Genomic DNA, 26,808 nt, shown 5'->3' with positions numbered 1-26,808 from the left:
TATGTGGTCGAATTGAAAAGCATAAATCTTAAATAAACAGGACCACTGGGACAAAGGAAGAAAAAAGTTTTCTCTCCCATGAACTGATTATACTGGGAAATAATGCTCCCCAATGCCCTCTAAAAATGTATATGATGGGGTTTTGAAAAATGCTAGTCTAGACACTGTTGAGGTTCTTAGACAACTGAATCTGACCAAGGAGTTTTGCTCAGGAGACTCAAGAGTGACAGTTGCAAATTGCCCTAGCAATTTGGAGAAGAAATTAGGATCCAGCAGTCCCAAGAACATTGGCCACCAGGCAGGAAATTTCCCATAACAAGTCATAAAAATTACAAAAGCTCAGTAGTTTCAATTACACGTTCAATTGCATATGTTAAACTGGGGGTGGATTGGTTAATTATATAGTTTCACTAACTCTAGGCTGCAGATCAACCACCCGTTTTAAAAAGATGGTTATACAGTACAAGCTAGGCTTCCTGTCTGCCTTGCAGCTGAATCACACTGCAGAACAGACACCAAAGCCAGGCATAAGATAGAAAAGGGTGATGCCACAGCAGACTGGCTGGAACAATTAGGGCCAAACAGATCATAGCTTTCAACTGTCTTACCTCAAACCATCTCATGTATGTATCATTAACATGTCCAGACCAGAGCACCTAAAGTGATTTCAAGTTACTGCTGACAATGAAATACAGGGCAGGTGTGATAACATATTCAGGGAAGTGATTAGTGCAATATGCTGATGGAGCAAAGAGGCCTTTGGCTTAAAATAGTCATGGTTTTTTCCAGAGTTGTTCTAGATTTTTTTCTGGGCCTTGTCATTCAAGCCCTGACACAAATAGACTTATTTCCACAAATTCGCACCAGCTCAGGAAGAAGCAAAAAAAATGCCCAACTGCAACATATTAAATTAATTAAATTAAATATTTTAATATTTAAAATAGTTATTGATCAAAATATTTATAACCTTTACTATCTTAGGGGATTCCAAGATAGGATTTGGTAATTAAAAACTGCCAAGAAACAACAAAAACTATTCATCCCTGGACTTAGAGAACAATGAAAAACTACTTAAGGAAAATAAGGGCTAATGCATGCTCTTCGGGAAAAACAAAAATATTTTTTTAGAGGCTACTGAACAGAAAAGTTTATGCCCCTTTCAATTTGCATAATGTTACAGGAACATTTCCCTCCATGAACTTTTGACTACTTTCAGAAAGTTCTGAACGTTGTTCTGAGATCACAAAGGAAAACTACAACAGACGAAGAAAGGGATTTCATCGTCTCTCCCAGGCAGCAAGAAATAGTTATATTCTATAATTTTATTAAATGAAATTTACCAAGAATCTGCTATGGAACAAATGACATGTATGATATAATATTAGCAAGAAAGAGAAAGGGGAAAATGTGTGCAAATGCTTGAAGGAATTTGGTATTAGCATAAACTTTAAAAAAACTTCAATTTACCGGAATATTATCATCAAGTTCCACAACTTTATTTTCTGTAGGTGAGTTATCACAGTATTCAATAAACTCTTTCTCCAGCTTGTCAGTTTGCTTCACACTTAGTGGCTTCCATCTTGACTTTTTCTTGGGTTTTGTCTCCCAAATTACATCAGAGCTTGCAAATAAATTTTTTTAAAATTATCAAATTGTAAAACTATGATAAGCAATAAAACTTTATTAAATCTTTGAGATTTACTAACTTGAAAAATGACTTCAATATCAAAAGTACTTCATATTTTTAAAAAATTTGCATTAAAACTTTTTGGAAATATAAATTATTCTATAACTGAGACTTTAATGTACTTATTAAAAAGACTGTAGTAGAAATTCAACTGTCATAATCCTCAATTATTTATTGCATATAAATTACATATTCTGTCAAGTATTAACTTTAAACTTGGAATTTATGTAGCTGGTGCTTGCAATTTGTGCCATTAAATCATCATTACTTGCCCATAACAAATTTAAAAGCAGCATATGATGGTGAAGTTAAATTGTTTGTGCATAGTTTATTCAGATAGAAGATAAAAATCTGCCATCATTTCAACACGTACAAAGGGATTCTAGGTTACAATTGGGCTCGTAATAGTTCTTATGCATTATGCTCACTTCTAGAGTTAAAGAATCTAAATTGTAATATCAAATATAATTTAATATATAATATACATTACTAATATTAAGAAAGATTTTAATTTTTTTTCCAAATGTAAATGGTAAATTGAATATATTAGTTACCTTGTGATTCCAATGTAAGCTATTTCCTGCCTTAAATAGTTATTTACTAAAGAAATTCCAACATCTTGCAATGATACAATTATTTCTTGTTCTGCTAATTCCACTTTTTCACTTTCATATGTCATTTTGAAAACCTTTTCATCTTCAGTGAATAAGATTATACGCTGCAAACCTTCAAAAAATGAAACTATAAAAATGTGCTTGGCTCCCACCTCAAATGGTTTAATCAGGTCCTAAAATAAGACATAAATGTTAATTATCAGACATTCTTCAAAGCATTGTTGCTCAGAAACTTTTTATTTCCAATTTTGATAACATACAAAACTCCAACTGAACAATATTTAAAGATGTATATGGGGTATTCCTGCAGCAGGCAGGCAATATAGCACTTCAGGATCTCCAACCTCAGAGCAGTGGTGGGTTTCACTTACCTCTGTACCAGTTCGCTCACTTGCGTAGAACGTATCTGATGACATCCGGTGGTGGGCGGAGCCTCCCACTGCTGCTGCCGGGGCAAACCAGTAGCAACCCACCACTGCCTCAGAGTGATTATAAAGAAAATAGTCAGTGGTGCATGCTCGCATTTGCAAACCAGTAGTGAAGGTAAGTGACTACCACCCCTGAAACTAGTTACCTAATCCACATATTTAAAAGGCTGTTTCAAAATTGCTTAAATATTTTTAATAGCAATTGTTTTATATATCGTTTGTTATATACTACTTCTATGGGTTCTATGGAAATATGGTGTATCTATGTACTTATTTATGCAAGTGCATATATTGGCACACACATAAGTGCGCACACGCACACACACACACATATATACATATACATATACATACATACATACATACATACATACATACATACATACATACATATGTAGGTCTTGGCATATTCGGGTCTTTTCCCGTGTAAGATTGAGAGTATCTTGGTGAAGTTTCGACGAGGTCTCACTCATCATCTTCAGGCTGGTGCTTTCGGCTTCGTGCTTGTGCGAGCAAAACCAAGCCGAAAGCACCAGCCTGAAGATGATGAGTGAGACCTCGTCGAAATGTCGCCAAGATACTCTTAACCTTACATGGGAAAAGACACAAATATGCCAAGACCTACATACCTATACCTGTGAAAACCTACAAAAACAAATACACACACACACATACATGCACACACACACACACACACAAATCATGACAGTTTTGTGGTTATCAGCAGTAAAGTAGATCAGTTAAAATATGTTGCCTTCTCCATGCTTAGATAAGCAGAGCTCAAACAAATTCAGGATAATCCAAGAGCAGTTTATTCTACACCTAAGGCATTCTGAGAATTGTATAAAACAGCCTAAGAGGAAATTAATTAAGTTAAACTAAAATGAAGAGATTTACATAAGATTTTCACAGTTTAAAATAAACTAATCTCTTAATAGGGGGAAGACGTATTTCTTTAGTGCAGTCGCAGAGAATTAAATTGTAATAATAATCTGTAGTGCAACTTATTAACAATGTAGCCTTATTATTATTACACTTTTTAAAGCTTCCATAGGTCAATCTTATGGGGGGCATGATTGCAATTAATAAATTCACTTATTAAGAGTATATCATTTTACCATTTTAAATTTTATATACACATACAATATGAACTATATCACAAAATATATGTGATGCAGTGTGATTTATATTCTATGAGCCAAAGGACTATGAAAGAAAAGTATCTATCAGTGAACTGAAAAAGTTACAGTATCAAAATAAATGATATTCGTAAAAATATTCTGCTTATAGATAAGTTGACATATTAGAATATGACATACATAAATTGACATACTATTGTCCAACACTAGCATTGTTTAAAATATTATTCTGTTTTTAACTTTTGTTTTATACTAAGTGGAATGCCAGGACAATTGTACTGTATTCAATATATTCAGATGTAATAGAAAGAAACAATTAGAGAGCATTTCACCGAGGCAGCCTTCGTCGGCGCCATCTTAGGTAAAACTCCTCTGCCTTCAATTTTCCTAACAAATATACGCTCACTTGCAAATAAGATGGATGAAATACTCCTCTTAAACAAATACTATTCTGATTTTCGCAATTCAGCAGTCCTATGCTTCTCTGAAACCTGGTTAAATGAATCAATTGAAAATAGCAGCCTGAACATTCCAGGATTTCAAATTGAACGATCAGACAGGATTCCAGAAACATCTGGTAAAAAGAAAGGAGGAGGCTTATGCCTATATATTAATTCAACCTGGTGTCAAGATTTTAACATAATTTACAAATTCTGTGACAACAATTTAGAGACTCTAATTATCAACTGCAAACCTTACTATTAGCCTCGTGAATTTTCCTCATTTCTTCTAATTGCTGTTTATGTCCCACCACAAGCCTGTGTAAACGAGGCATTACGAACTCTAGCTGACCAAATCATGGAGGCTGAAGCCAAACACCCTGATTCACTGGCCATTGTTTTGGGAGATCTAAACAAGGCAAACTTAAGGAAAGAACTACCAAAATACTTTCAGCATGTCAATTGTCCCACCAGAGGCAAGAATACTCTAGACCACTGCTACACAACACTAAAAGATGCCTATCGGTCTTTACCACGTGCAGCTGTAGGACACTCTGATCATTGCATGATTCACCTTGTACCTGCTTACAGGCAAAGACTTAAAGCCATAAAACCAATAATTAAATCAGTGAAAACCTGGACGGAGGAATCAGAATTAAAGCTACAGGCATGTTTTGACTGCACTGATTGGAATATTTTTAAAGATACCTCTGCAGACCTGGATGAACTCACAGATACTGTAACATCATATGTCAGCTTCTGTGAAGACCTATGTGTACCTACAAGGAACTTGCGAATACACAGTAACAACAAACCTTGGTTTACACCTAAACTTAAGCAGCTACGACATTCCAAAGAGAAGCCTACAGAAAAGGTGATAAAATGCTGTACAATCAGGCCAGAAATGCACTAACAAGGAGATAAGAGCAGCAAAAGAAGCTACTCTGAAAAGCTAAAGAATCAATTTTCAGCAAATGAACCAGCAAACATGTGGAAAACTCTTAAAAATATCACCGGCTATGGCAAACCTCCTTCCCAGGCTGAAGGTAATCAACAACTGGCAGATGACCTGAATGAGTTTTACTGCAGGTTTGAAAGGAAACTACAGCCACCTATCTCCACAACCCCATCTCAGACACACCAACAACAGCCAAGCCTCCTACAACTGACCCCATTTCATTGGGTTCACAACCCCTAGTGATCACAGAAAAGGAAGTGCAGGACCTATTTCACAGACAAAAGCCAGGAAAAGCTCCAGGCCCAGACAAGATAACTCCTTCTTGCTTAAAAGTCTGTGCTGACCAATTGGCCCCCATCTTCACCCATATTTTCAATAAATCACTAGAGATGTGCTATGTTCCTTCTTGCTTCAAACGCTCTACCATCATCCCAGTGCCGAAGAAGCCCACCATCAAGGAACTGAATGACTACAGACCAGTTGCTCTAACATCTGTAGTCATGAAAACCTTTGAAAGGCTAGTGCTTTCCTACCTGAAAACCATCACGAATCCGCTCTTAGACCCCTTGCAATTTGCATACCGAGCAAATAGATCAACAGATGATGCTGTTAATATGGCTCTGCACTACATCCTACAACATCTTGAGTCTCCAAAGACCTATGCAAGGGTCCTTTTTGTAGACTTTAGTTCAGCATTCAATACCATCATTCCAGACATTCTTCTAACTAAGCTAAACCAGCTACAGGTTTGTACAGGTTGAACAGACTTGTAAGTGGATCACAAGCTTCCTAACAAACAGGAAGCAGCAGGTGAAGCTAAGCAAGATCACATCAAATACCTGTACAATTAGCACAGGGGCGCCCCAAGGCTGTGTGCTCTCCCCACTTCTCTTCTCTCTGTATACCAATGACTGCATCTCCAATGATCCATTTGTTAAGCTACTGAAGTTCGCAGATGACACAACAGTGATTGGTCTCATTCGAGACAATGACGAATCCGCATATAGACGAGAGGTCGAACGACTAGCCTTGTGGTGCAACCAAAACAATCTGGAACTGAACACACTCAAAACCGTAGAAATGGTGGTAGACTTTAGGAAAAACCCTTCCATACTTCCACCTCTCACAATACTTGACAACACAGTATCAACAATAGAAACCTTCAAATTTCTGGGTTCTATCATATCGCAAGATCTCAAATGGACAGCTAACATCAAAAACATCATTAAAAAAGGACAACAAAGAATGTTCTTTCTGCGCCAACTCAGTAAGCTCAAACTGCCCAAGTGTTGTGACCCAGGTTCCTGGACCCAGACTCCTGGACTCGGATGATTCAGAAAATGAGGGAGAAGACCTGGCAAGCCCTGCTTCTCTTGAGCCCTCTCCCTCCCTGGCACCCACTCAAAGGGAGGGGCCGGCAAGGCCTGATTCTCCCGGGCCTTCTTCTGATTTGGCAACGCCCCAAGAACAGTTTTGGAGGGACGCAAGATTACGAAGGCTTGATCGGCGTGCGCAGCAGCGGAAGAGTTGGGACAAAGCCAAGTCATAATTGTCATGCAGTGACATCTGCAGAGACTATAAATAGGAGGCGGGACTTCCTGGTTTTTTGTCTTGGACAAAGCAATGAATTTGGCGAGCTAATTCATGGAGGAAGAATATATTAAGTGAGTAATTCTGGCCTTATCTATAATTTCCTCGTTATCTCCAGAAACTTGGCAGGCCCGTGGGTAGACGTGGCCAGGACATGTATCTATGTAAATAAAAGGGGAAAAAAAGGAAGGCCTCTGACGGACTCTTTGCTGGGAGTATTGGGGGAAGGGAAACAGAACACCAAGGAGCTGCTGATCCAATTCTACAGAGGAATTATTGAGTCTGTCATTTGCACCTCTATAACTGTCTGGTTCGGTTCTGCAACCCAACAAGAAAAACACAGACTTCAGAGGATAATTAGAACTGCAGAAAAAATAATTGCTACCAACTTGCCTTCCATTGAGGACCTGTATACTGCACGAATCAAGAAGAGGGCCGTGAAAATATTTGCAGATCCCTCGCATCCTGGACATAAACTGTTTCAACTCCTACCCTCAAAACGACGCTATAGAGCACTGCACACCAGAACAACTAGACACAAGAACAGTTTTGGAGGGACGCAAGATTACGAAGGCTTGATCGGCGTGCGCAGCAGCGGAAGAGTTGGGACAAAGCCAAGTCATAATTGTCATGCAGTGACATCTGCAGAGACTATAAATAGGAGGCGGGACTTCCTGGTTTTTTGTCTTGGACAAAGCAATGAATTTGGCGCGAGCTAATTCATGGAGGGAAGAATATATTCGTGAGTAATTCTGGCCTTATCTATAATTTCCTCGTTATCTCCAGAAACTTGGCAGGCCCGTGGGTAGACGTGGCCAGGACATGTATCTATGTAAATAAAAGGGAAAAAAAAGGAAGGCCTCTGACGGACTCTTTGCTGGGAGTATTGGGGGAAGGGAAACAGAACACCAAGGAGCTGCTGATCCAATTCTACAGAGGAATTATTGAGTCTGTCATTTGCACCTCTATAACTGTCTGGTTCGGTTCTGCAACCCAACAAGAAAAACACAGACTTCAGAGGATAATTAGAACTGCAGAAAAAATAATTGCTACCAACTTGCCTTCCATTGGGGACCTGTATACTGCACGAATCAAGAAGAGGGCCGTGAAAATATTTGCAGATCCCTCGCATCCTGGACATAAACTGTTTCAACTCCTACCCTCAAAACGACGCTATAGAGCACTGCACACCAGAACAACTAGACACAAGAACAGTTTTTTCCCGAAGGCCATCACTCTGCTAAACAAATAATTCCCTCAACACTGTCAGACTATTTACTGAATCTGCACTACTATTAATCGTTTCATAGCTCCCATCATCAATCTCTTTCCACTTATGACTGTATGACTATAACTTGTTGCTGGCAATCCTTATGATTTATATTGATATATTGATCATCAATTGTGTTGTAAATGTTGTACCTTGATGAACGTATCTTTTCTTTTATGTACACTGAGAGCATATGCACCAAGACAAATTCCTTGTGTGTCCAATCACACTTGGCCAATAAAATTCTATTCTATTCTATTCTATTCTATGTAAACAATAAAAATATATCTTTAAAAAATATTCTGCTTTAAATAGAATGGGTTTTGGAATACTGTATATGTAAGGATATAAATGTCAGAATAAACTAACATGATTTAATCAACTAAAGAAAAATAATATCTCTGATACCAGCTATTAATTAGTGTCTGTGTTGTCCAAAACAAGTCTGGACAATGACACAGATTAGATACTCTTATCCAGATAAAGCCATAAAAAATAAGGTAGGGCCCATCTATTAGTTAAAGACTTGTGTAAACTTCATGAGATAGTTTAATTCTAGTTTATTTTAGGATCACAGCATATTACTCAATTTATTCAATCCTAGATTTCCATTATCCCTCTCTTTGCTGTGTTTTAAACATTATCCCTTCTAAAAACTAAATTATTTGATTGCTAAGTATTATACTGATTTCAAACATTATACATACATCTTTCTGAGTTATTTCTTCAATTTTTTTTCCACATTTCCATCTCAGTTTTCTAGAACCTACAGGATCTGCCCATGTATACAGTACTGCTTTATTTGGTTCTAACGTTTCTTCCATTGAAGTGAGAGAACTGCAAACAAAAATAGGAAAATCTAGATTTCAACGCAAAATATATCTTTAAAAAATATTCTGCTTTAAATAGAATGGGTTTTGGAATACTGTATATGTAAGGATATAAATGTCAGAATAAACTAACATGATTTAATCATTAAATTATTAGTATACTCTGGTATATCACAAAATATATACTGTATTATTAGATTTTACAGCAATTTTAGAATTGATTTCATGAAGATGCTTGGAGGCAAATAGTACCACCTCTCTATAATTTCTACCTAAAGATAGGTCCTGGTTTTTGTCTTGGACAAAGCAATGAATTTGGCGAGCTAATTCATGGAGGAAGAATATATATTTAAAAAATATTCTGCTTTAAATAGAATGGGTTTTGGAATACTGTATATGTAAGGATATAAATGTCAGAATAAACTAACATGATTTAATCATTAAATTATTAGTATACTCTGGTATATCACAAAATATATACTGCGTGTATTATTAGATTTTACAGCAATTTTTAGAATTGATTTCATGAAGATGCTTGGAGGCAAATAGTACCACCTCTCTATAATTTCTACCTAAAGATAGGTCCTGGTTTTTGTTTTCAGAATCAACTCCAATGCTTTCCACAATTTTTATATATACACCAACGTTTGATCTCTCTCACAGCATGCTATGTTTTGCTATGCGTGTTTGATTACAAAGCTTTTCCAACATAATACAAAGTCCATATTCAGTGGAGTTATTTTAAGTATATATTCTCAAAGTAAGTTTAAATTTTGTTAATGCTTATTAGAAAAGCCTTCATTCTGAATATTCTGGAGACATTAATTACAGATGATTTAATCAACTAAAGAAAAATAATATCTCTGATACCAGCTATTAATTAGTCTCTGTGTTGTCCAAAACAAGTCTGGACAATGACACAGATTAGATACTCTTATCCAGATAAAGCCATAAAAAATAAGGTAGGGCCCATCTATTAGTTAAAGACTTGTGTAAACTTCATGAGATAGTTTAATTCTAGTTTATTTTAGGATCACAGCATATTACTCAATTTATTCAATCCTAGATTTCCATTATCCCTCTCTTTGCTGTGTTTTAAACATTATCCCTTCTAAAAACTAAATTATTTGATTGCTAAGTATTATACTGATTTCAAACATTATACATACATCTTTCTGAGTTATTTCTTCAATTTTTTTTCCACATTTCCATCTCAGTTTTCTAGAACCTACAGGATCTGCCCATGTATACAGTACTGCTTTATTTGGTTCTAACGTTTCTTCCATTGAAGTGAGAGAACTGCAAACAAAAATAGGAAAATCTAGATTTCAACGCAAAATATACACTCACCAATTTTTTTATCTTCCCTCCAAAGCAATTTCTTTTGTGTTACTAAATTTCTGTCAATTAATTCTGACAATTCGATTTAAACATTTTCATGTTACAATGTTCAATTTGAGTTGTAAAATTTAAATGATAAAAGCTTATTAATATATAGGTAGACTTAACAGATTAATTTCTCAGTTATTTATATTGCACTGTAACTCTGCTGCTTCATATTCTATGTAGATAAAGTGACAGGTTTATGATAGATTGAAGAGTTTGTTTTATTTGAAAAACTTTTCTTTCATTTTTGTTCAAACAACAATAACCAGTAAACAGACTAATTTATCAATTGTGTTAGATATACTCTTAGCAAGGATATGCTTATAGAACATGATCACTATTTATTCATACAGTACAAAATTTTATGCTGTTATCTTTAACAGTATATAAATAAAACATTGCATATGTACCTTTGTCCATATTCAATTACTTCTTCTTTGGTATGATTAATTATCAGGAATGGGGCTGCACCATCATGGTAATTAGAGAATGTAATTGTTGTTGAATGTTCAGCTAGTGTAATATCCACAGTAATGCCACCAAGCTAGCAGATATGCAAAGACAAAATGATATATAATATGCATATTACATTGAGGATTCATTCACATAATTCAAGGATTTTAATGTTTCTGATTCAAAATTAATAGCAAAATAGTAGATTACTACTATTATTTTAAAACATGGAAAGAGGTTCATGTTCCCAAACTCTTACAAAATGCCAAAACCTGACAACACATTTTAGTCCTGTTGTGTCCTATTCATTATTATCATAAAAAATAATTGTATTAATTGCAGACATTCAAGTGATGATGGTAGGTTTTAAAAGTTTAAAGATAGTCATACACTTTAACATGGTTTCAAATTAAACAAGTATTTTACCTTAAGCTTATGAGAGCATATCAAATAAGAACACAAGTATATTTGAAGAATAGTGCGTCTCTATAAAATTTAAATCAAAAACTTTGCTATTATTCTAGACTTCATAGCAAATACACAATATTATCTTTAAAGTCTTAAAAAAGTACGGGAAAAGGAATTCATTGAGTTAGCTTGGAACTTCTTATGGCGCAGTTGGACATCCAAAGGACATGTATTGCTTTCAGTACTGTAGTCTAGACACTTAAAACTGACATCAATTATCAAATTTTAGCCATAGAAATTTAGCCAGATGGCATGGATAAGCAGAGGAAGAGGGAGCAGTTTGAGTCCTTTGACATTCCAACTTAAAATACTCCTTAGAAACTTTCAAAGAACAGAAAACTCTCAGCTTTACCTGTTACATTAAAATTGTGGCATCACCAGCCTATATTTATCTGTTTAAAATCTTGGGAGGCAGAGCTGTAGGCAATCTGTCGTCCTTTTCTCATTTAAAATTTATCTCTATATACTCACCTTGTTATCTAAGTGAAGTAGTAAGCAATTTTCTTGTTTATCAAGTTGGATAACATTGGGTGGAATGTAAGAATCTTTTACTCTAACCTGTAACTTGCTGTCATTATTCTCAGGCCAAAATGGAATACACTGGAATAAGAATAAAATGCATTTATAAAGAAAACATAGAACATAGGAACTATAGCCATCAAAAAACAGTATTTCTTCTTTTCTTGAATACAAAGTCATACAGTATACAAAATCCTGAAAGCCAATGGCTAAATATCACTGAATACTAGAAAACAGCACAATAAAAATATTAGTAATTTTAAAAAAAATCACTTTTAGAAATGTGTATGTCTTTAGAAAAAAATGCAATTAGTAAAAATTCACATGCTTCAATTTATAAAAATAAAGATAATTCTAACTGCAATTTTTAGTAAATGGTAGCATAAAATTAGAATATAACTAAAATAATTATAGTACTGCCTTGTTGGACAGTTAAATTGGGAAAGTTAAAGTTATATGCAAAATTTCACTGCTTGAACTTAAATTGGTGGAATTAACTTTGGGCAACTTGTATTGTTTTAGCCAGTGTTATTATAAGAATAGTTGGTTAATAGTCATTGCCAATTTTCATGCATTTAAATTTTTTTATCGTATGTGGCTGGGATTTTGAGGCAACAGTCAATGAATCAGATATTACACAGTTTTTAAGTTATAGGAAAAATAGATATATGGTGTTTTAGCCATTTTATTTCAAATCAGCACTTTAAAAACAATAGGATATTGTTAAATATTGCATATTTTATTTTATTTTTATTTTATGCTTTTGAGTTATTGTTTATTTAATCTATTTATTTATTTATTTATTTAATCGCATTTTTATACCGCCCTATCTCCCGAAGGACTCAGGGCGATTTACAGCCTAATAAAAACATACATATAAATACAAAATAAAACACCAATTAAAAAACTTATTAAATAAGGCCGATATTAAAAAATTGCAATAAAAATAGTAAAACCCAGTTAAAACCAAATTTAAAATTTAAAATTCTAGTCCAGTCCTGTGCAAATAAATAGATGTGTCTTAAGCTCGCGGCGAAAGGTTCGAAGGTCAGGAAGTTGACGAAGTCCTGAGGGAAGTTCGTTCCAGAGGGTGGGAGCCCTCACAGAAAAGGCCCTTCCCCTGGGCGTCGCCAGTCGGCACTGCCTGGCTGACGGCATCCTGAGGAGTCCCTCCCTGCGAGAGCGCACGGGTCGGTGGGAGGCAATCAGTGGCAGCAGACGGTCCCGTAGGTAACCCGGCCATATGCCATGGAGCGCTTGGCATTGTTGAGTTTGTGTTGAGTCTTGGCAACTACCTGGACTAATTGCTGCAATCTTCTTGGCAATATTTTTGCCACTGCCTTCTTCCCAGGGCTGAAAGAGAATGGCTGGCCCAAGGTTACCCAGCTGGCTTCCTCGTTTCTAGCCTGTCCCTTAACTACAATACTAAACAGGCTTCCCCATATTGTGTATAAGCCAAGTCTTTTGTATTGTAATATATAATAAGGTAAATAATTATTAATAGAAAAGCTAACAGATGCAAACAAACAATTCATACATGAATTGTGAAGTTAATTTTTTTACAATGGATATATAAAAAAAGACTTAAAAAACTTACCTGTTGGAAAAGTATTGGTATCCAATTTTCACTGCCTTCTTCAGCTACTTCTAAAATGTGTGTACTTCTATTTGTGACCATTAAAAAAGGCGTGAAAGTCACTATTCTAGTGATATTAAAGCTGCTGTTATGTATAGTGACACCAACCTGGAAAATATAAAGTTCTTTAATATAAATTAGTCTTGTTATTGTTAATAATGTTCTTATTTTTTCCTAAATGTTAATATTTCTGTAAGAAAAGATACAATTCACTCTGTAGTAAGTGAATGAGAATGAAATAAATTCTGCGAAAAATACACATGAATTCTTTTGCTTCTGAAGACATATTACACCTATACTATATATCCATTAAGAAGTTTAGCATTATCTACCGTGTTTCTCCAAAAAGAAGGCCGGGTCTTATTTTCTTTTGAAAAAGCAGCTAGGCCTTCTTTTTGAAGGGTTCTAATTATTGACTCACCTCGCGGCAGTGGCACCAACAGCCCCACTCAGCCCGCTGCACTCACACGCATCGCCCCAGCCTCAGTTTCGCCTTCAGATGCCTTCCAGAAAGCCTGAAGGGAGGGCTTAATTTTGTTTGCATGCACTCAAAAACATAACAGGGCTTCTTTTCAAGGTGAGTCATCTTTTTGGAGAAACATGGTAGTGTACATATAAAACTACTAATAGCTTTTTCCAAATTCAGCCACATTTTGTTCAAGTTCCACCCCTATTTGTAGATTGTATCTAAAATCGTCTCTTCAGCATCTAAAATAAGTAAAATACTAAGCATATAAAACAGGGATGTCAGACTGGTGGCCTGTGGGCCAGATGAGTCATATGCAATACGCCCACCCCAGCTTCATGAATGGGAAAAATGTTGCAAAACATCACGTGACAGCAACATGATGCCGGGAATCTGACACTCACGATATAAAATATTAAGCTGTGATGCTTGCCATTAGGATTCAGGTTGATTTAAATCCCGCCCTTCCCAAGAGCTGGATAGACATCTGCAATACATTTGCTGCTAACATATCTAAAAGCTATTGCTTATGGCATAAAAATTTGTGACCAGGTTTAGTCTAAGAGGTAAGTGAATTGTGCACTTGTCCTAGGCAATGAAATGAAGCAAATACTAAGCGCATTCTGTAATTGTGAAACTGCTTTTTCAAGATTTTGAAATATTGAAGAAAACTGAAATGAAATGCAGGAGATGGGCTGGCTTGAATATGGTTAAAAACTGGAATGCTCTGGAAACTTATTTGGAAGTCAAACTTGTTAAACGAAAGAATTTCCTTTAAAGTAAACATACAAAAATATGGCTGCAAGAAAAATACAATAAAACAACTTACCTGGTATTCCTTTTTGTGGCTCTTACATTTTACAAAGCCATGACTCCCAACTGTATCCAGGGAAAAATGATCAGAAAGTTCACTGTCTGTCACCATGAGCTGAACCTGTAAGGAGGAAACCTGTTATTCAACCTTTATCATGAACAGAATTAAAGAAAAGAAAAATAGAAAATGGTGAATATTCTTAATTAAATGAAACCTGTAAAATACTGTACTTTGAAGTGCTTCATTTTCACAGTTTAGTTAACCAACCATACATTCTTTGAGCATATTCAGTTCCTTTACTAGCTATAACAACACTCAAAACTTTTTGGGGTGCTAGACACTCTCAAATCTTCATTTGGCTATTTCAAGAGGGGGGATTGTTCCTTCTTCTTTTTTTTATACTTCAGCAAGTATACCAGCCCACTCGCACCAGCAGAGGAGGCATGCTGTGGGACCTGTCAGTCAAGGAACTTTGGCTGGTGGGTGCAGGAGAAGGGCCTTCTCTGCTATAGCTCCTAACCTTTGAAATATCTTACCCACTGAGGACAGATCAACTCCCACCTTTCTGATCTTCCATAAGGGTCTATAGACCTGGTTCTACCAGATGGCTTGGGACCATGATGACAATTCCACGTCTGTCCTGAGCATCCTGCTCCCTCCCCATCTTTTAACTATAATTTTTTCTCTGATTATAACTCAATTTGTTTTGTTTTAGAAATATTTATCTTAATAAATATTTTAATGTTAATGCTGTAACCCACCCAGAGTCATTTTGAAATGAGATGGATGACAAATAAATTTGATAAATAAATAAATACATTTTAGACTCCCTGATGACTTTCTCTTTTGACTGTTTAAAAAAAGTAATAATGTATATTATAACTATCTTATAGAATAAGAGTTCAAGGAACATTTCAAAGTTATAAAACATATAATGCCGAATTAACTGTTATTTTTTCTTAAAGTATTATAGAATAGGGATTATTTATTGATACTCCTAAAAACCATATTTTTCAGTGCCATGTTAAAAACAAACACCTTTTCCTGTGTCTTAAATACAACAATTTATTAAAATACAATTATCACTAATAATGGCTTTTAGTACTTTTTATAGTAATAAGATTCAAAGTACTGGAAAACTAAATATGATAAGATAAAGTTGATTTATGAGATTAAAATCAATACCTTGTTATCATGATAAAAGTGTTTAGGCTGGAAAGAAAAGAGAAGTGGCAACTTGTAGTCAGGTGGATGTTTGCGGTGAATACCATCGGCTTTATACTGTAACATTCGACCCGTCTTGTTGACCATCCAATAGGGACTGTGAATTGCTATAATCACTTGTCCTGTAGCATATGTCACATGGATAGCTATATCCAAATCTGTCCTATCCAGGTCACTAATGCATGAAAATGTGATGAAACTAATTTCTTGTTGATTTGACTGGATGCAGTATTCAGTAGTCCAATCTTTATCAAGATAATTAAGTAAATGCAATTCCAACTTGCTCTGATCCAGTAATGCATTATGAATCTGAGCAGAACATCCAGCTTCTAGAGCACTGCGTGTGGTACTATATCCCTAGAAAGAAAATTTTCAATAGAGTTATAAAACATATAATCAATACACTATTTCATTAATTAGTGCAATTGTTCATTAAAAATTGCACAGAATGAAATGGAAAGCTGTTTGCATTGAAACATGACATCTGAAGTAATTACCTCTGTGTTATTTTCTTGGTTCTTGTAATAATTAATAATAAATATAAAATAAAATAAATGGGAAGTTATAAGCAATTCTATCATTGAAAAACACATATTTCCCACATATTATATGGGTTTTTTCTTTATACCATGATTCATAACCCTCTTCAGCTTGTTCTTATAAAACTTCTGAAATGTTTTGAATTAGAAACGTTTTTATTTCAAAATGCTGTTTCAAATTTGAGACAGGCTGCTCTGATCTTACTGGGAAAGTTCTGTTGCTGTCCTTATTTTACCAGGATGATTCCAAAGTGAACTTGTTACCAGTAATATCAGAAATGCATCAAGATACTTACAGTGATGTCGCTAGCTCTTTTTGGACTCAAAAATACCTCTTCTAAGGTTAAATGGAAAGCTTCAAGCTGAAAACATTTCAAACTTGAAGGTTGCACACTTTTTCATATAATGAAAAGAAATTACATCAGAAAGTAACTTTAGAAGGATTTGAAATAAATAATTAATTGGGCAGTATGTAGAATTCTTTAAAATCATATTCTTACTAAGCATTTACTTACTTGCACATTTATTGCATCAGTGCAAAGATATAATTGCAATTAAGAAAGATACCAAAGATACCAAATATTTATCCTTGTGATCTAAAATAAACACTCTTCAGATCAAGAAGCAGAGAATTTTCTTTCATATTTAGTGTGCATATGCAGCAGCAACTGAATTCTGGACATGGCCAAGCATATTTTGAGGCATTTAAATGTCATTTATTCAGTGAAACTGAGGGTATATTCTAAATTATAAGATCCAAAGAAAGGGAAAGGGAATTTTTAAAAAAACCACTACCTCTAAAGAATAGGCAATCTGATATGGAAGTAGATTGCGGAGAATAACAGAAGACCACAAATGAACAACATATGGTAAATCCCACTGATCATCTGTACACGTTGAAGTTATCAAAGTATCTTGCATTGGAACAATGTTGATAATAAGTGGGTGATTAGGTGATTTTAAAGAACGGCATTTCTTCTGTAGCAATTTGTCAAAATTCTTCACCATTTCATCAAAGCTAACACCTTCACTGGATTCATATTCTCCAGAAGTTTCATTTTCATCAATTACTGGTCGAAAAAACAGTAACGACCTGTGAATAAGCACAGTAGTTATTCTTATTTTCCTTTTCTATTAAGAATATTCAATACTTCTATCCAGGTTTAAACAAATGAAACTAAAACAAAAAATAATTAGAAGCAATAAAAATAATATTAAACAAACTGCATTCAAATATATTGTAAATGTAACTATTTTGGATTACAGGTCTTTTGTTGCCTTATTAAGTAACGTCAGTGCATGGCCTGGTTGACAGTTACCTATCTTTCTATTCTGTCTGCCTTCTACAAGCTTAGATGATGGTCCTATGCATAGATATGGTTTTCCAAGTCATCAATGCTTTGGGGCAGAATATTTAGTTGTCATAAAATGGTAGAGGTGATAAAATGGCTCATTGAGAATGTGTTATTATTTTCTTGTGCCTGGATATAATTAATTTATAATCTAAGAGAGATCTTTCAATGAGCAGGAAAGAATAAGAATACTCAGTGAATGAATCCAGCTACAAAATAAACCAGTACTAACAATAGAAAGCCATGATCTCCAGCCTATAAAGAAAATCTGTATAAAATGTTTCATAGATGGCATTTGGCACCAGCGAGATTGGCCAAAATGTTCCCAAATTTACCACCGAATTGTTGGAGATGTGGGTACAAGATAGGCACGTGGTGGAAGTGCCCCAAGATAAAAAAAATTTGGCAAAAAATTAAAAATTGGCTAGAGGGAATTACCTAACTAAAAATGGAATTTAAACCGGAACTCTATTTATTAGGAATAATTAACCCCAAATAGACCAATCTTTGCAATAGCTAATACTTCATATATTAACAGTAGCAAGGATCGCTGTTGCATATGGATGGAAACAAAACAATGTTCTAGAAAAGGAAATAATAATCTGTAAGAAAAATCTTACAGTGTGCAGAAATGGACAAGATGACACTAGAAATTAAGGAAAGGGAAGAGTCGGAATACTACAAAGTATGGAATAAATTATATGATTGGTTAGAAAAAAGAAATCAAAATAATAAATTGGAATGTTAACCTAATTAAGTTAAAATCAGGAAGTGTAAACCATTGAATTGTGCTAACCGGATAAGGATGGATTGGTAAATAGATACCGATGTAAATATAAGCATGTAGAGAAATGACTGAATAAGAACAGAGAATATATATTTATGCCGATACGGCAAACTGTAAAATATGTAATGTTATGTCTGTTATGTGATTTTAATGTGTTTTTGTTTTTTGTTGTATTTTTCTTTATTTTGTTTTTAAAAGTTAAAAGTTTAATAAAAAATTTTTTTTAAAAAAAGAACACTTCAGTGAGAAACTTTTTTTAAAAGAATTAAGATTAGAAAAAAAATACCATTTGAAATGATTTTGACTTAAAAGCAAAGCCTGTGATTAAGAAAGTTTTAAACAGATAAATGAGACAGTAATTTAGAAAAATGTGTTTTTGTTCTTTAATGAAATTGCCTTTAAAAATAGTAAAATTAACTGTCTAAAACTTCATGGGACTATTGATGGTTTATTGTTAAATAATTAGTTAAATAAGAAAATAATTGGTGGAAATTAAGAAGGATAATATAAGCCAATGCCCCCCGCCCCTTGCTCCCTCCTCTCCACCAATCCATCTTTTTTAGTTACCATATTGATGTATTTATTCTAGTTGTGTTCCTCTGCGATTGTTTACTTTATTGTTCCATTATTTTGCTTCTGTTCTGTTTACACATTTTATTTTTTGTTCTTTTTATTACTGTAAGCCCCACAGTGAGATAGGTGGCAAACAAATTTTACAAACTGTATGACTATATCTATGACTTGGTGGACATATAAAAAGCTAAAAAAAATGGATTCAAATATAGAGACTGCTCCAGAGGATTTTAAATATTAATATTCAATAAAAGCCAGTATAAAGCCATTAATAATGATGCAAACAAAATATAAAGGGTACAAACTAAACATTTAATCCAACTATATTCCTTTACTAAGGAAAAATAGCTAATAGTAATTAATTTCTTGATTAATTACATTTAAAAACTAATTTACTAATGGATGTTTACAAAATAAATATATGTACAAAATACGTACAGAATAAATAATGTACAAAAAAGAAAATAATTACCTATAGGAAGTTAATGGTATGTTAAATTCATTATCTGGTAGTGCTACTCCTAAACATTTTCCATCTTCAAATATACTCAAAGGAATTGAAAAATGATTCTTTATCTATACAGAAAAATAAAAAGTTTGTGTCAATCAAGCAAAAATAACTAAGTTTCAATTTCATTTCATCTGCTAATTAAATCTCTACTCATCTGAAAAATACAATGAAATTTAACATTTACGAATTTAGGAAGTTGTGGTATACATTTTATAAATACCTTTATAAAATGTTTTGTACTTGCTCTGATATGCATAGGAAATAAAACAATTAATTTTCCCAAACTTAGATTCTATAAATAAATAATAACATTATACTTGGGGGAGATTCCCACTGATCAGTAAACTTTAAAAGAAAATATCTCACCTGAATTGGAGAATGTACAGTTACTATCCTGCTCCCATCAACAGTATCAATTTGACAAACAATAGATCTTACAACACCTGAATCATTATGTCTAACTCTGTACAAGCTCCGACCCACTTTTGTCAATGGGATCTCGTCAGTAGTAGAATGATTTTGAGGAGCTAAAAAAAATTAAAACAAAAACCTTATAAAAAATGAAGCCACATATATCTCTCTGTGTGACTATAAAACAGAGGGAGGGAGAAATAAAAGTACCTAAATTAATTGCAAATACATAAACATCATAAAAAAAACGAATTGAATGTATCAACAAAATGTTGTCTTGTGTGCATTCATTGATTTGAACAAGTGCTATAATAAAAGGAGCTTTAGTTTAACTTGTATTCTCCCTTTCCTAATTTATTATTGCAATTATTATCCTCTGCCCAATCAATGTTATTTTTCTTTCCCCATAATCCAAATTGAGACATTAGAAGCTAATTTTAGAAAAATATTAGTTACAAGACTCAGTCACGGATATGTGTAAATATACAGTTTGATCCTGTTATACAAATGAATGCTAATTTGTTCATTTTCCCCTGAAAAATTAATTAGGTTCCAGAAAAACAGCTGTTAATGTAGTATATTCACAACATTAAGGAATATAAGCCATGAGGCAATAGCAATAGCACTCAGACTACATACCCCTTTACAGTGCTTTATAGCTCTCTCTAAGCTGTTTTACAGAGTCAACATATTGCCCCCAACAATCTGGGTCCTCATTTTACCAACCTTGGAAGGATGGCAAACAGAGTCAATCTTGAGCCAGTCAGGATTGAACTCCTGCTATCGGCAGAGTTAGCTTGCTATACTGCAGGCTAATCACTGCACTACCAGTTAGAACTACATACACTAGTTATTTAAATAGACTTAAGTTACTTTAAAACTTTTCTTAAACACCATGATTGCATCATATACATTTAGATGTTTACTAATAGACATTTCAAGTATACTTACTGAGCCAAATGTAGAATACCTTGCTGCTTAGAGTGGTCATTGCTGTGAATTGGTCTTGCTCACTTTTAGTTCTGATATATTCCATGTTTAGACTTTGTCCATCTTCAAGATGAAATAAATTTGCTGTTGGTTCAATATTAAGAACACTGAAGGATTCACTAGGCAAAACAGTGACGGAGACTCCTAAGGAATTTATTAATACAAAAGGGGCCCTATCTTTTTTGAATATTTCTGAAGACTCGGTAGCTGCTTCTGCAAATGCCTAACAAGAATAATAAATCAACAAAATTTCAAATTAATAACTTTTTCTATAGATGACTTTCTTCACTTAAGGCCAAATCCAAATTTAAATTTCACTTACCGTGCCTAGATTAGTCAACATTAATAGCCCACATTTGGATAAAGTAATGTTTAGCTGATTTTGAGAATAAATAGTTATTACTGTTTTATATTCTGGCACTTTATAGTGTTCTTCTTCTGCCACTGATTCAACAAAGGCTTTTTTGTTTTTCTTTTTCATCTTAAAGAGAAAATATTTGGGACATGTAAAATTAGAAACTAGAAGTGAAAGTTATTTGAAGTTTAGAATGCTTTGTAAAGTTAGCCTAATTCATTAAAAGTGTTATTAAATAATACAAGATGGTGGGAAGAAATATAATAAATATATCTTTTTAAAAATAATCTTTATTAAAAGTTTTTTTAAATAAAGACTATATAAACTAAACTAAGAAAAGAAAAACATAGAGTTGATGTACTAAATAAAAAGGGAAAATAGAAAAAAAATTGAAAATAAATATTAAATATAATTTAATAAATAAAAATAATATTTAAAGAAGTGATTTTTGATTTTCATCCCAAGTACAAACTCACTCCTTATAAGGTTACATATAAGTGTCTTCCCGTAACACATTCCTTATTCATATACAATCCATAAAGTATTAATATTTCAGTTCTAGTGCCAGAAAAAATGGTACCCAGAATTTTATAGAAACATGTTTTATTTTTAACCTTGTCAAGCAAACCAAATTTCCTTTCCTTCCTTTTTCTTCGAGTAATTAATTTATTAAGATGTTGAATGATTCGATCTTTTTTCAGTTTTCCGCCCCATCTTAAAGGATTCTTTAAGGCTTTAGAAAATTTCTTTGATAAATATAGTAAAGAACAATTATCCATATCTTCGAGTAACATTTGCATTTCCATTTTAAATGTCATCTCTATCTTATAATGCCCATTTTTTAAAATTTTTCCTGCATATAAACAATTTATTTTCTATTTTTTCTGGATCTGATGAGGTTCGTTTCGGCTGTTTATCTTATAAATATTTGGTTGTTGTTTTTTACATCTGTACTTTCTTCTTTAACATCTTTTGGATGTATGAGATCCATAGAAACAGACATCAGCGCTGACATGGCAACTCCTAGTTTCTGTTCCCAGTCTTCAAATATCTCCTGCAGTATTTCAAATGTCATAACATTTTCTGTCATTTTGTCCCAATTCTGACTAAAGACTAAAGGTAAACCTTTCTCTCCTTTTTTCTTTCTTTTTCCTTTTGTGCCTGGAATAAATAGTCCCTTCTAATGTCCAATTTCTCAAAGTCTCCAATTTCTGTTATGAATTTAAGTAGACAAAACAATTTAGTTTGAAAACATTATTTATTTATTTATATAATTATTTCTAACATTTTATAGCAAAAGTCCGAGTATTCCAAACTTGTCTGGTCTTTTAATCATGTATAACTTTCTTGAATTAAAGTGTTATTTAGTTTTATACTATTTATTTCAAATTCTTTAAGTTCCTATAGTTAATTTTTCTTTTATTCTAGAATGAAGGGAATCTCACAAACAAAGATTTTAATAATTAAACAGGTAATTTCCAAAGCTGATTAAAAAGTGAGGTTACCAAACCCAGTGATCTTAAAAAGACTCTGCCGTGGTTGAGAGTATTTTTTTTAAATTTGCATTTATATCCCGCCTTTCTCCGAAGACTCAGGGCGGCTTACACTGTGTTAAGCAATACACAGAGATGTATCTTATCTGGAAAGACCAGACTACTTGCTGGTGCTTTGATCATGGCCACAACATTGTCTTCACTTGTCTTCGCTAGCTCATCATTTCTCATAAGAAAATATCAGGACAAAGGATAATAAATATATAACTTGTTTGGGAATTTTTGTTTCAGCTAACATATTGATTACAAAAATGCTAACATTATAATAGTTTAGGTGTCTTTGGAGCAGAAAGCTGAAATACAGAGAAACATTTTAATAGATACAGTGCTTTCAAATACACTCAACACAATAAAACACAATCTCTGTAAACTAACAACGATTAGAATAAAAGGAAGATTTTGGATAGCCATTTAGAATGTAACATAATGTATTAGGCTACTGGAGGGAGATAAACCTGTGTGCAACAAAAATATAATAAACACATTCATATTTCACAATCACATTCTTCCAAAGTGGAGTATATAAGAATAGAAAGTTTCAAACTGTACTTTTTTCAGTCCAGAACACAAATTACTATGGAGAGATTAAACAGTCAGTGGACTTTAATACACCTTTACATCAGCTTTGGAGTTAGGAATACACTGAATTATGTTCTAAAACAAGGAAACATTTCTACTTAAAAGTAACAAGCAAGAAATAATTCTTCTCAAATAAGTTTAACAAGATCAAATATTTAACATTTTTATTACAATGACAGATCATAAAGAACATTACTATATTTGTTAACATATCTATCCTACACTCAAGTGAAATTATAATTCTAAACCATACCTTTAATTCTAGAACCCATGGTCTGAATTCATCACTGCCTTCTACTTCTAGAGGCTCAAGTAATGGTTCCCAAACACCAAACATTTCATTGAAATAGTGTACCTGAAAATACAAATTAGTGTATTTCAAGTGTGAAAATTAGGTTATATCAATTTGAATGAATTGAAAGTGAAGAGCAATAAAAAAAGATAAAGTTCATCCTTTACTATATAAAATATAAGGAAGAAGAGGAAACTGGATGAAGAATGCCTCTACACTCTCTTTTCTGGCTTGTCATCACAGTGAAGTCTCCATTTTGGATGTTTGTACAAGTAGTCCTTAACTTCGACAAAGTTGTAAAAATGTTAAAAGGGTCATCATGTTATTGACCCAATTTTGCAACCATTTGTGTAGTTGTTAAGCAAGCCCATTGTTTGCTACGGGATGTTTGGCAAAAGTAAGTAAATGCTGGGTTTTAGCAAAAATGTTGTAAATCACAGTCACACAACCGCAGGATGCTACAAACAGCCATAAATGCGGGCCAGTTGCCAAGGGCTTGAAAAGTAGTTGAATGATCATGGGGTGGCAGGGGACAGGGACTTGCAATGACTGGTCCTAAATTGAGAACTATCTGTATTGTGGTAAAATGGAAGTTGAGAAAGGCACTGAAGATCAATGTAATCAATGCATCAATGTAAATATAGCTTAAGAAATACTATTCTTAGTTTAATGTAGATTATTCAACAGCTATCTGGTAGTAGTAGAACTTTTTACTGAATTTAAAATAGTAGGGAAAAATGCCAACCTAAATATCCTACTGCATAATTATTTTTAAGTAGCCTTTAAGGTGAAGCATATTTTGAACATTGTACTGACCTCTAGTTCAAGACGTGATGAGAGATTGATTAGACTACTCCAATTTTTGACTTCTCCAGAAAATGAGGATTTTGCTGAAAGCATTGGTACTGTTTTGTGACCAACTCCAGCTTCAAGAGTTATAACAACAGTTTCAATTTTCATTGTTAATGACTCTCCTGTAGGAATCAACTCAGCTACAGAAACAGGATCTTTGTTTTCAATTGACTCTTCAAGAAACCACATATTTAGATTTTTAATATTCTTCTTATCCCAAAGATCTGGCGGTACTGGGCTAAGATCTTTTTCTGAAGTCTCTTTGGTTGGGAAAAGTGCTGATGTGATAGTTATAACTGTATTTATGATAATAGGTGACACCTAATTTTAAAAAAAAGAAAATTATGGAGTTTAAAAAATTAGAGAATGAAGAAATTACTAAATTATTAGATATAACAATATAAGGAGAATTATTTGTGTTTGAAATAAACGAGTCCACTTTAAATAATTATGTAACATTTATTTAACACCAGAGTTAAGCTTATACAAAAAAATCTATTTCTATAGCTCATATAAGACTAAAAATATCATTATATTTAGTCCCAAGGTTAATATAAATGTAGAAATATTTAACATACCTTAATAGTTAGAGATTTTATTGAAAGCTCAGCTTTCTGTGGTTCTTCACCTGACTGCATCATATTAAAGAAAAGATCACATGGTTGTAATACCTGGAATCAAATAATAAATACATTAATATAAATATTTGCATGTTAAGAATGTAAATTTCTACAGAAAAATGGTAATAGATGCTGCAAATAAATCAAACAATGTATTTTAGAAACTGGTTTCTCTATGATCATTTGATAGGAAGTAAGTAAGCTTCCATGAAGTCAATCTGCTGCTATATGCGTAAGTTTTCATTTACATATTGTAGCTGTCAAAAAATTATATACATAATTCCTAATGTCAGAGTATGAATTGTGTATGCAATATCAGAGACATGGTTAGTGATATGGCTATAGATCAAAAGTCTTTTTCCAACAACACTTCAAAATCAGAACAGCAACTTGTAATTATTGAATCAAACCAGGGAGCTTAGTCCATTTAATTTCCTCTCAGTCATGATATTGGCGTTTTAATTATTATTGTTTCATATACAACCCTGCTTCCATAGAAATGTTAGTTTTTATTTTTTTTACTGACTGTATAATTTTCAATTGAATTACTAATTGAAAAGTGTAATTGATAGAATGACACAATCTTTAAGGCAAGCAAGCAAGAAAATAGAGAAAGCAATCACTCTATTTATCTATCCAATTTACCCATCCCGCCATCTTAATAACAAGAGAGAACTTGACTATTGCTACATATATATAGCCAATCCAAGTACGTTGCTTTCACTTGAAATTGCATAGCACTACGGCAGATTTCAGTTTTAGATCAGGTTATCTTAAAATCTTACCGTGGTAATATTTCCTTTCCTCAGAGCTGGAAAAAATGGACAAGCTTTCACATTTACGTCTTCGACAACAGCTGTCATTTTATACATTCCAGGTGCACTTTTTATGGAGATTTCACACTGTGCTGTAGCTACCAATGCAGAAGCATCTTTTCGAGTTAAATCAGCCACAAACACTATATCAGGATTTTTAACAGTAAGATTTATTTCCATTGTGGATGCTGACTGTACAGGAGCTAAAAATGTAATGCATCTATTTAGTAAGATTGTAAGTATATCTTTTTACTGTCCAATGTATTTATCTCACTAATTCTTGCTTTTAATTAAAAATGTTGGAAATATTCACAATGAACAATTTTATCGATAGAATATGTAAAATATCAGAAAACAAATCAGGTTCTAGCAAGACTTAAAGTTGAAACAGAACTCAAATAAACATTGACAATTAATATAAATAACTGGTCTAAGATTATGTCAAGTAGTATCTTGCCTCCTATATCATATGGTTCTACTTTAATATTATTTGATAGAAATGTCAAATCTGTTTTTCAGAGAAAACATAAGTTTTAGCTAGATAACCTCCTGTAAAAAATTATTGACTTAAGAATGCGGTTTTTAAAAATTTACCAAATCAGTAAAGATTTCATTTTCCATGTATTCTTAAGAATGCAAGTCCTAATGACTTCATCT

The 26,808-nt window shown here is 33.4% G+C and overlaps 1 protein-coding gene across 1 annotated transcript in view; it reads right to left on the bottom strand.

Moving 5' to 3' along the window:
- VPS13A (vacuolar protein sorting 13 homolog A) overlaps positions 1–26,808 on the bottom strand; it is a 121,452-nt gene that overhangs the window by 29,027 nt on the left and 65,617 nt on the right. Inside the window, exons 39-55 of the mRNA XM_058165989.1 lie at positions 26,122–26,354; positions 25,295–25,387; positions 24,681–25,037; positions 23,826–23,927; positions 21,408–21,566; positions 21,047–21,308; positions 20,051–20,211; positions 19,646–19,749; positions 17,257–17,554; positions 15,884–16,279; positions 14,714–14,818; positions 13,380–13,526; positions 11,735–11,863; positions 10,753–10,886; positions 10,126–10,255; positions 2,242–2,474; positions 1,468–1,621 (exon numbers count right to left, since the gene is read on the bottom strand). Coding sequence (XP_058021972.1) covers positions 1,468–1,621; positions 2,242–2,474; positions 10,126–10,255; positions 10,753–10,886; positions 11,735–11,863; positions 13,380–13,526; positions 14,714–14,818; positions 15,884–16,279; positions 17,257–17,554; positions 19,646–19,749; positions 20,051–20,211; positions 21,047–21,308; positions 21,408–21,566; positions 23,826–23,927; positions 24,681–25,037; positions 25,295–25,387; positions 26,122–26,354 — 3,197 coding nt within the window. The remainder of the gene's footprint in view (positions 1–1,467; positions 1,622–2,241; positions 2,475–10,125; positions 10,256–10,752; positions 10,887–11,734; positions 11,864–13,379; positions 13,527–14,713; positions 14,819–15,883; positions 16,280–17,256; positions 17,555–19,645; positions 19,750–20,050; positions 20,212–21,046; positions 21,309–21,407; positions 21,567–23,825; positions 23,928–24,680; positions 25,038–25,294; positions 25,388–26,121; positions 26,355–26,808) is intronic.

Source organism: Ahaetulla prasina, chromosome 2 (assembly GCF_028640845.1).
Source record: "Ahaetulla prasina isolate Xishuangbanna chromosome 2, ASM2864084v1, whole genome shotgun sequence".
Taxonomy (NCBI): domain Eukaryota; kingdom Metazoa; phylum Chordata; class Lepidosauria; order Squamata; family Colubridae; genus Ahaetulla; species Ahaetulla prasina.
The sequence above is the reverse complement of the archived record's forward strand: the minus strand, read 5'-3'. Positions and strand labels throughout refer to the sequence as shown.